Source organism: Carya illinoinensis, chromosome 7 (genome assembly GCF_018687715.1).
Source record: "Carya illinoinensis cultivar Pawnee chromosome 7, C.illinoinensisPawnee_v1, whole genome shotgun sequence".
Lineage (NCBI taxonomy): Eukaryota > Viridiplantae > Streptophyta > Magnoliopsida > Fagales > Juglandaceae > Carya > Carya illinoinensis.
This window is the reverse complement of record NC_056758.1, coordinates 13,988,504-14,000,000: the sequence shown is the minus strand read 5'-3', so window position 1 is coordinate 14,000,000 and position 11,497 is coordinate 13,988,504. Positions and strand designations below refer to the sequence as shown.

The 11,497-nt window shown below is 36.2% G+C and overlaps 1 protein-coding gene across 1 annotated transcript; it reads left to right on the top strand.

Annotated features, from left to right (window-relative positions):
- Positions 1–9,556: 9,556 nt before the first annotated feature.
- Positions 9,557–10,264, top strand: LOC122316189. The gene has a single exon (XM_043132723.1). It carries the CDS (start codon positions 9,557–9,559, stop codon positions 10,262–10,264), a length of 708 nt encoding a protein of 235 aa, XP_042988657.1.
- Positions 10,265–11,497: the final 1,233 nt, after the last annotated feature.

Genomic DNA, 11,497 nt, shown 5'->3' with positions numbered 1-11,497 from the left:
CAGTTGAATTATACGACAACTGAGAAGGAGATGCTTGCCGTGGTGTTTGCTTGTGATAAATTTCGGTCCTACCTCATTGGTACAAAGGTGATAGTGTTCACTGATCATGCATCACTTCGCTATTTTTTTGGCAAGAAGGATGCTAAGCCTAGGCTAATTCCTTGGATCCTACTTCTTCAAGAATTTGATTTGGAGATTCGAGACAAGAAAGGAAGTGAGAATTTAGTGGCTGACCATCTCTCTCGGTTAGAGCGATTGGAAGAAAAACCAGAGTCAGTGGTCCAAGAGGCATTCCTTGATGAGCAGTTGTTTGCATGTGAGATCAAGCTTCCGTGGTATGCTGATATTGTTAACTACCTAGCTTGTAAAGTTTTACCACCTGATCTTACTTACCATCAATGAAAGAAGTTTTTGCATGATGTGAATTATTATCTTTGGGATGAGCCTTTGCTGTTCAAAAGATGCCCAGATCAAATCATTCAAAGATGTGTGCTGAAAGAAGAGATGCAAGACATCCTCCATCATTGCCATTCATCATCATATGGAGGACACTTTGGAGCCACACCTACAACAGCTAAGGTACTTCAAAGTGGGTTCTTTTGGCCTTCTATTTTTCGTGATAGTTACACTTTGGTGAAAACTTGTGACCGGTGCCAACGTATGGGAAATATTTCAAGGCGTCATGAGTTACCACTGAAAGGTATCTTAGAAGTTGAGTTGTTTGATGTTTGGGGAATGGATTTTATGGGGCCTTTTCCTCTTTCTTTTGGTTTTGCTTATATCTTATTAGCAGTTGACTATGTGTCAAAATGGGTGGAAGCAATTGCTACAACAACAAATGATGCAAAGGTAGTGCTCAAATTTCTGCACAAGCATATATTCACAAGATTTGGCACTCCACAAGCTATTATTAGTGATGAAGGGACTCACTTTTGAAAATCTTCTTTCTAAATATGGTGTAAAGCACAAGATAGCACTTGCTTACCATCCTCAAACTAATGGCCAAGCAGAAATTTCAAATAGAGAAATCAAGAACATCCTTGAAAAGACGGTTAAAACCAATAGAAAGGATTGGGTGAAGAAGCTTGATGATGCTTTGTGGGCATACCGTACAGCCTTTAAAACACCTATCGGGATGTCTCCATACCGATTAGTGTTTGGAAAGGCATGTCATCTTCCTGTGGAGTTGGAGCATAGAGCTTATTGGACTGTAAAAAAGTTTAACTTTGATTTGAAGGTAGCAGGTGAAAAGCGACTTCTTCAATTGAATGAGATGGAAGAGTTCCAGAATGATGCATATGAAAATGCAAAGATCTATAAAGAAAGGACAAAGAAGTGGCATGACAAACAGATTCTTAGGCGAGAGTTTGCTCCAGGACAACAAATTTTACTCTTCAATTCACGACTCAAACTCTTCCCAAGAAAGTTAAAATCAAGATGGACAGGTCCTTATACAATTCATGAGGTTTTCTCTTTTGGAGCAGTAGATTTGAAGAACAAGACAGGGAATATTTTCAGAGTTAATGGTCAGAGATTGAAGCACTACTATGGAGAACAAATGGAGAGGAACTATGCATTTATTCCTCTTGGAGATCCTAATTGATGATGACTGAAAAATCTGGCTGTAGACTTTAAAACAAGCGCTTATGGGAGGCAACCCATAGATCTTTCTTTCATTCTTTCATTTATTTTATTATCTTTATTTATTTAGTTTTAATAAATTGGTTTTTGATGCAGGTTTATTTAGCATGAATAAAGAGCTGAAAAAATTTTAAACTACGGAAGATTCATCATGAAACCAGGGAAGTTCCTTTTATTTCTTCAATCCTTTTTACTTTTGCATTACAATGAGGACATTGTTTAGTTTAAGTTTGGGGGTGTAAACTCCTATAGTCATTTGATCCTCTTGTTTTCTAAGTCTTGGGTTGTTGATGGGTTGTTTAATTCTCTTACCAAGCATGCATTGGAGTAAGATTGAATTCTCTATGACTCTGAAATTTGTGATTGAAGATGGTTTTGAGAAAAATTTTCAAAAATTTCTTTTATGTCAAGTGGAGTTTTGTGGGTGTGTTTAAATCTTTAACCTTGAACATAATTGAGCACATGGTCGTTTTTCTCTTATTCCATTTTGTTTATGAAGAGAAGAAGTTGAATTAATTGAAAGAGGGAAGTTTGATTTTGCTTTGCTCTAGAATCCGTTGATGGGTCCTTGAGGCGAAATTCTAGTTGAGACCAAATATTAGAGAAATGATCTAGGCATTTCTTTCGCATAACCAAAAAGCTTTTCCAGCCGTCCTAAATATCATGCCATCATTACATGGTGTGTTTCCATAGTCAACCCCCTTGAACCTTCATAAGCCTTTATTTTTTCTTTGAACTACATAAACCATGCCCGCTCTAAGCCTGAAAAAAAATTAATCTACCTTTAATAGTTTGAGAAAATACTTTGGTGGAGAGTACATTTAAAAGAGAAAATTGGTTTCATGATGAACCGTATTATGTTTGCTCTGTTTGATCAAAGAAGAAGAAGAAGAAGAAGAAAGGAAGTGACTGGAAAAAAAAAAAAAAAAAAAGAGAGAAAAAAAAGAAAAAGAAGTCGTTAAGCGGAGTGTGAATTACCTCAGATTTTGTTAAGGGAATTGTTGGTATTGCATCAGTGATTATAGCAATAATAATGCCACAAGTATGAGCATATTGTCAAGAAAGAGCTATGATTTGAATCATGTGGATATCTCTTTTAGTGTTCTTTTCACTAAGTATTTTCCCAGTTTGCTTTGATTTTCCATATCCAGTTCTTTCTTAACCCTCACCCTGTGGCCTATCATTACAAGCTTATTAAACACTTTTTGATCTCTGATTTTGGTGTTGACTACATTAGTGGAGAGGATTTCTGAAAATTGGACTTATGGGGTTGAGTTTTAAGAGAATTCTTCTGATTTTGGTTGTTCTACTTTTATCTGAGTTTGCAGGTGGTTTGAGGTTAAATTGACTATATCACACACACACTCAAGGTCTTAGCTTTAGGTTGAAGTAAACGCCTAACTCTTGCTTGACAAATTGCAAAATTTTTGATTGATTTTCTTGCTATCTTTGATGTTAAAAGAGTAAGATACTAGAGATGAAATCTAAATTCATAAAAACTTGGTGAGTGATGATACTTCTCTTTCGGGTCGAGTTGATATTGCCTAAACTATCATTTGCTTTTCTTTTTGTTTGAGGACAAACAAAGTTATAAGTTTGGGGGTATTTGATGACTTGCAAAAATTTCGTATTGCAAATTTTACAAGTTCGCTCGAGCGGAGGCTTTTGGCCGCTCAAGCGAATTTAGGCAGATTCAAACGCTCGACTGCCGCTCGACAGGGAGCTCGAGCGGGTTGCTGAAAAACAAAGATCGCTCGAGCGGAGACATTGGCCGCTCGAGCGAAATCAGGCAGAGTCGAACGCTCGATGTGCGTTTGATTGGACGCTCGAGTGAAATCAGGCAGAGTCGAACGCTTGACGTGTGCTCGACACTCCACTCGAGCGAACATCGTATTTTGACAGATCTAGGGTCTTCCGCCGTCAGACCATATAAAAGAGATTTTTCACTCTATGGCCGTACTTTTTGACTGGAGAACACCTTTTGGGACTGAAAAAGACAGCAAGAGGGATTCAATTCAGTTTTTTTTTGGAGAGGGAATTCCAATTATTGCACGTACGTTGGAATCATACACGAGCACAGACGGGAGAAAAGCATTGAATCGTTTCCTTGGCCGCTCGACAGTGAGCTCGAGGAGTATTTGTCAGCGTTTATTTTCTTCTAATCTTCTCAGAACAATTATGGTGAATTCGTTTATGTTGAATTCCATTTCTAGCATGAGCTAAATTTTATTCATTTTAGGAAAACGATATAACCTATTTCCGAACTATGTTTGATTGTCTATGCTAATTTAAGGCAATTCTCTCTTTGTTTATTTGATTTATTCTGAGTTTATTGCTTCTAATTAACTGGCCATTGATTAGATGATATTTAATCTTGTGATTTGCTATTGAAAGAGGGAATCATAGGGTAGATCTTGAATATTTCAGCATAGGTAAGTATAGAGATCGAAAGACTTGTATGAACCTATGTAGTAATTAAATCATTGGTCTTATTGCTTTCTTGCTTTATTAATTTGCATATTCTTGTGTGAATTGATGAACAATAATAATTTCCAATTGACTATCTCAAGAGGTTGTTGGATGGATTAGAGATTTGCTAATGAACAAAAAGAACTAAATTAAGTTAGCTGGATGAGAAAAGCATAGTGAAGAATTAGGTGGAATCGATTTCCTAGAAGTTTTCTTTCCCATTAATTTGATCTTCGAACCTCAGTTTTATTTCATTTGCGTATTACTCTTTGAGTTGATCTTAGTTTAATTGGCAGCTACAAAAATCTTAGTGATTCCTCTAGATAAAATTGACATTAGTATAATTTTGGTATTTGGCAAAAATAAGGTACCAATCCCTGAGGACGATACTCTTCTTATCACTTTATTATAAAACTACGATACTGTGCACTTGCAGTTTTACACCGATCAGTAATTAAAGTTGTAAGTAAGTTTAGCATAACTTGACATATAGTATGGCATAACTGACATAACCTGAACTGAAATGTAAATTGAATTTTACTTGATATGACATGAACTTGAACTTGTAATATGGACTAGCAACATAACATGAACGTGAACTTGAAACATAACATGGACTTGAATTATAACATGAATGTGAACATACATAACATAAATATGAACTTAAACTTAACATAAACTTGAGCGTAACATGATATAAATGTGAACTTGAGGCATAATATAAACATGAACATGACATGACATGAACGTGAACATAACATAAGATGAACGTGAGCTTGAACTTAACATAAGCATGAACATAACATGATATGAACATGAACTTGAAACTTAACGTGAACATGAACATAGCATGTACGTGAACATAACATAACTTAACATGAACTTGGTCTGAAAGTTGACTTAACGTGGACTTGATCTGAAACTTATTCTTATCTCATGGGGTCACCATGATTGATTATTCTTATCTCATGGGGTTACCATGATGTGTATTCTTATCTCATGGGGTTAACATGATTGCTTATTCTTATCTCATGGGGTCACCATGATAGTGTATTCTTATCTCATGGTATTAGCATGATTGCTTATTCTTGTCTCATGGGGTTACCATGATTGCTTATTCTTGTCTCATGGGTTCACCATGATTGCTTATTATTATCTCATGGGGTTACCATGATGGTGTATTCATAATATATTGAACAATAACTTAACTGCATGAGGACATACATGGGACATAAACATTTCATTACTTGACATGGCATGCAACAAACAACATTTAGTAACATAGCATACTTGCAATAGTGAACTTTATGTGACATGACTTGCATGTAAAAAATGGCATACTTAACATGATACACATGTACTGTATAACAATACATGACAGAATATCTTGTGTAACAAATGAATAATTCATGATAGAACAAATTATGTGTAACAGAAAAATATGTGATAACTTAGCATTGGATGACATATATGATAACACGCATACATATACTGTAGTTTCTTTACTTATCACCCATACACAGTAAACTGCTAGTAAGTTAGAAGATAACTTACCTCGATCATTGCGTTCTATGAGAATAAAGTGCAAAACACGAGGAACTGAAAATAGTGGTTCTAAAAAAAATTAGAAATTTAATCACTAAAAATTATAAGCATGAAAACAAGCTAACTTAGAGTAAAATTACCATTTTATCCTCTTCATGTGGAAAAATGACCATTTTACCCCTAACTTAAGAATTTCACGTCCTAATTCCAAAAATTTCCAAAATTTACATTCCTCATGTAATTTTTCTCCTAAACTCAAATATCAACTCAGAAAAATTTAAAACAAATTATAACTATGAAAAACATACTATGGTCAAAACATCCATAAGTCATTTCTCTTGATTTTTGTTGCAATTCCTTCCAACTTCAAAACTCATGCTTAAACCAAATTTTGCAACAAAGATCTTCTTATCCTAAGTTTAAAACTATACTTAAAACATCCATTTATAAAAGCTAATAATCAACAACAAATTTTTTGTAAAAAGATCCAAACACTTGAATCACAAGCTTTGACCCGAAATCAAAACATTTCCAATAATTCCAAAAAAATCAAATCTTACTTCTAACATATTCATAACATCATCCTAAGGTCAACCATGCTTTAAATCATCAAACTAAAGTCAACAAAATCATAAAATAATACTTGGAGTTTTTGGTTTTACATTGAGTCCAAAAACAAAAACTTTTTTCTTAACTAACTTTGATCAATCTTTTGATCCATGGCTAAAAAATATTAGATATTCAAACTAAAACATCACATGGTTTAAAAATGTATCCTAAAGAATATTCAACCATAAAACTTAAAATCACATGGCGAAAACTCAAAAAAACATGGATCTAACTCAAAAACATTAAATTTTAGGCCTAACCGAAATCCTCTTGCATAGAAAAATCATATCTTTAAAAATAATACTATATATCTTCAAAATAACATTAATAAGAGAATTGGGATCATCATATAAAAATATCAAAGCCTTTAGAGTAAGATCAAACCACGAAATATTCAAACCACGAAATATTCAAACTTGCTCCAAACAATACTATTTTTCCACTTCTAGTTTTTGAGTTTCTAGGTCTAAGAAAATTTATCATCAAAAACTTTATTCATGCAAAAAAAACCACAATGGAAACTCATAAAAATATTCTAACAACACTCCATAAAATTTTTGAACCAAGATATGTCATTAGCTTGGTCAAAAACTCCAAAACATAACATACTCTCCAATTTTACGTCCAAAATGACCTTTTAATGGTTAAAAATGTTTTTGACTACCAAAATGACCATAGAATGATACAAATAATATATCTACACAAACTATACTCAAATAGAAACAACTTTTATGAATGAGTCATTGTGTGAAAATACTTACAAATGGTCAAAAATCTCCACGAAAGAAGATCCAGACATCTGCCTGAGAGAGCTCTTTTGGATTTCTCTCTAAGAACGGGGTGACGAAGTGATTAAAGGGAAAGAAGTGTGGCTTGCACGACTCTAGACTTCTATAGGGCGAAGATATGGGATTGAATGACCCTTGATTAGAGGTGGCTATGTGACATAAAGTGGAGAATAGTGAGGGGCAAGGGATTGCCTGTAGAAGCTGTGAGGTATGGAGGTTGGTGAGGTGGATTCTCCTTCACATCAAGGCATTATTGGGTGCAGCCAAGGGAAGTGAATAGTCTGCCATGTAGGAGAGGAAGCTTCTTCAAGAAGCTATGCCAAGGTGGCCAATTTCATGGGCCTTGGTGGGCCTCAACCAAGTATGCTTCAACTTGGGGTTTAAAGGGGTTTGGTTAGGGTTTGGGATGCTATCAAGCCCAAATCCTATTTTTCTTGGCCCAATCAATTTTTCAAGATTTAAAAGGTTGGATAATGATATCATAACAAGAATTTGATAAATTAATAGCATGTGGAAGTGATTTAATCAAATGATTAAACACAATGCTAGAAATTGGATCAAAAAGGGTTTGAAGGCCAACTTTAGGGTTTGGGAAACCCATTTAGGGTTACGGTTTCAACCAAGCTTTTGGGATTTTAATTGGATTTCAACCATTTAGAGTTTCACTAGGGTTGAAACCCTCGTTGGTCTGGCTCAATTTGGTTGATCAAATGAGAGAATAGGGTTTTGCTTAGGTGGCATGATCTCACATCTTGATTTCCTTCACAAATCCATCTAATGGTTCATCTTTGTGCCAAGTGTCTAATACTATTCACTATGTGTGGCTAAATATCTTACCAAGTGTCCAAATAAAACTTCTCTAACCTAATTTCAACATTCCACATTGTGATTTTAAAAACACTGCGCTAGTTGTTAATATTGATGTTACTATTCACTCTGGGAATGTGAAAAAATAAAATTTGCACTGAAAAATCCTAAATATTCATATAAACCTAACCATGTAAATCATTTACCAAAATTCTACCTCGAAATGCCTCAAAAGAATTAAAAAAGCATTTTCGAACAAGTGTATCGTCCGAAACTGAAAATGAGATTATTGCACCATAAAATCCTAAATAATCAACTGAGTCTAGTGGCGTAGAACATAACATATTCTGACACTTCTAACTACCTCAAATAATTAAAATTGCATTTATGGCACCGTAGTGAGTGATAATACTGACTATGTTCATAGACTAAAACCTATGCGATTAGTCGATTCGTGAAAACTTACGGAGATTTAACGAGATTCTTAAAGTTTATAGAAATTCTACCATTGAATTTCTAATGGGCTGTTACACAAAGTGTCTTCTAAAGGACTCGTAGAAGATGAAGGTGCATGATATGATGCAGGATATAATCTAGGGGGTTGTGCAGGTGGCTGGTTTTCAGACTTCCAGCTAAAATTGGGGTGATTGCGCCACCCCGGATTATAAGTATCAGATAAAGGTGTAAAAGGCTTCTTGTACATGCCTAAGGCATTATATTATTCCTCATACATCCCTCTCATCTCAACAAATGTGGGACACTCTTAGGTAAGGTAATCTACCTAACCACATATAAAACATGGTCCAAAAGACTTTGCATGATTAGCCATGTGTGTTGGCTTTAAGTCCTTAGTCTTTAACACCTCTAGCTCCCTAATGAGAATCTCAACCTTAGCCTTTAGGTTATCCTCTTCCCTAAGATGGTAAATTCCACCACCATTTGGGTTTCCTGCAGGTTAGGACCTATTTGTGCTCTCAATAGCACTAGGCCAAGTCTAAGTGTGAGTTTTCTTAGCAAGCTCATTGAGGTATTCTATGGTCTCATCAGAATCTTTCTGTAAGAACTCACTATTACACATCATCTCTACAAATTGGCTCTCTCTAGGTGTAAGTCCCTTATAAAAATAGCTCACTAAGCGCCAATTCTTATACCCATGGTTAGGACACATACTCAACAACTCCTTAAATCTCTCACAAGACTGATACAAAGTCTCACTATCCTTTTGTGCAAAGGTGGAGATTTACCTTTTCAAAGTGTTGGTCTTATGTTGGGGAAAGTATTTATTAAAGAAGACTTGAGTCATCTCATTTCATGACCCAATAGATCGTGATCTCAACGAGTATAGCCAACTCTTAGCTGTATCCTTCAAATAAAAAGGAAAGAATTTAAGTCTCACAACATCATCAGTTGTATTTTGACTATGAAAGTTCACAACTACTTCCTCAAACTTCCTAATGTGCCCATATGGATTTTCATTTTCCAAGCTATGAAAAGTAGGGAGTAATTGTATCATCCCTATTTTAAAATCCAGTTGACAAGTATTAGGTAGAAGCATGAGTACTGTAACTCTATAGATGAATACCTCCTAATACAAGTCTCCTCTCGTTTTCTCTCTAGCTTGCTATGAGAGAATTGAGGTGGTGGTGAGTTTTTCTTAGTTTCTTTTCAAAGAGGTGGTGTGATATAGTCTACATTCTATGTGGGGTAATCTTCATTTGAATGAAGAAGAAGAGGATGCTATTGTTATTGATGAGAATGTATGTTCTGAGGTGCAATGTAAAGGAGAATGCAGCTTGATTGGAAAAATATGGAGTGATAGACAGGTGGGTAAGAATGTGGTGGAGTCTACACTTGCGAAAATCTGGCGTCTTAGTAAACCTGTTGTGCTGAGGGAGGTTGCTCCTAATACTTTTATCTTGATTTTTGCCACTCATGCTGATAAAGACAGGGTTGAAGGTGGCAGGCCATGGTTTTTTGATGGCCATTTGTTTGTTATTAACCCTTTCGATGGATCCATTCCAGTTTCTGAGTTAAAGTTTGATCATGCCTTGTTCTGGGTGCAGTTTCATAATCTACCTTTGTTGGGAATGAATAAAGAATGTGGGGCTAAGTTGGGCAGTACAATCGGAGAAGTGGAGGAGGTTGAGGTTGATGAAGATGATGTGGCTTGGGGTAGGAGTCTGAGAGTAAAGATTATGTTAGATCTGAGGAAACCTCTTGCTAGAGGAAAAACCATTGTCTTGCATGGAGTCAAAGTATGGAGTCCTGTCAAATATGAGAAAATCCCTCGGTTTTGTTTCACATGTGGTAGAATTATACATGGGAGTGTAAGATGCCAAGTAGAGAAAGATGTATCAACACAGTTTGGACCCTGGCTACGTGCAAAGTCACCTCTGAAGAAGTGATGGGAGATAAAGAAGGAACACTCCACTGACAAAGGCAGCAGTTCAGAAGCTGGTATGGAGCAGAACACGGTGGCTGATGGTGGAGCAGTTGATCACAGTGGTCCAATGAAGTTTACTGGTAACGTTTTATCATCATCAATGCATAGTGATGATGGTATTAATGATGATGGTCTGGGTGTTGATAATGACAGTATGAATGATAAAGCTGTTACTGACTGTTATGAGGAGCAAGGCATAAATCAGATTGTAACGGAAACTTTTGATCTCTTATCTGATGGCAATCTTGGAGGGAAGGAAATACCTGCTCCTGAGGCATCTTTTGGGCCTGCTGGTGGGCCTGGTGGGTTTGGTGGGCCTGCTGATTCACAAGCTGGCCTTAATGAGACTGATTTGGTTCCTGAGGGCCCTGAGGTACAACCTGCAGTCCATCAACTCCTTTTAACACAGCAAGGAAGGCATACTCGAAGTTCTTGGAAGAAGAAGGCCAGAGGGAGTTTTTTACCTGCTGAACCTTTGGAGAGGTCTGCAGCTAGAAAGAGATCAGGGGATGTTTTGTCTATGGATCAATCTCTTATCCCAGCATCTAAGAAAGGTAAGTTTATTACTCTTTCTACTGATCATGATTGCTGTATTAAGAATGGTTCTAATAAAAAAAGTAACTCTATATTGGGATCGGCAGTGGCTATGCAACAGCCCTGTCGGGAACAATGAGTCTTATAAGTTGGAACTCTCGTGGGCTTGGGAACCCAGTGGGAGTTCAGGCCCTTTCTGACTTGGTCAGAAGTAAAGTTCCTGACATTTTGTTTCTTCAAGAGACAAAACTTAATGCAAGAGTTATGGAAAGGATGAAGTATAAGTTGGGGTTTCAAAATTGTCTTGCTGTGAGTTGTGAAGGCAAAAGTGGAGGAATTGCTCTTTTCTGGAATAACAGATTCAAGGTGGAAATTCAGACTTTTTCTAAGTTCCACATACATGCAAAAGTTACTGAGGAGGAGGAGAATGTTGAGTCATGGTGATTAACTGGTCTTTATGGCAATCTAGATGTGAGTAAGAGGCATGAGTCCTAGAATTTATTGAGAACATTACTGGTTCCTAGTGATAAAGGCTGGTTGATTTTGGGAGATTTTAATGAGATTCTAAGTAATTCTGAAAAGAGTGGAGGTAGAGACAAACCTGATAGAAAAATGAAGGCTTTTAGGGATGTTATTGATGAATGTCATTTACATGATTTGG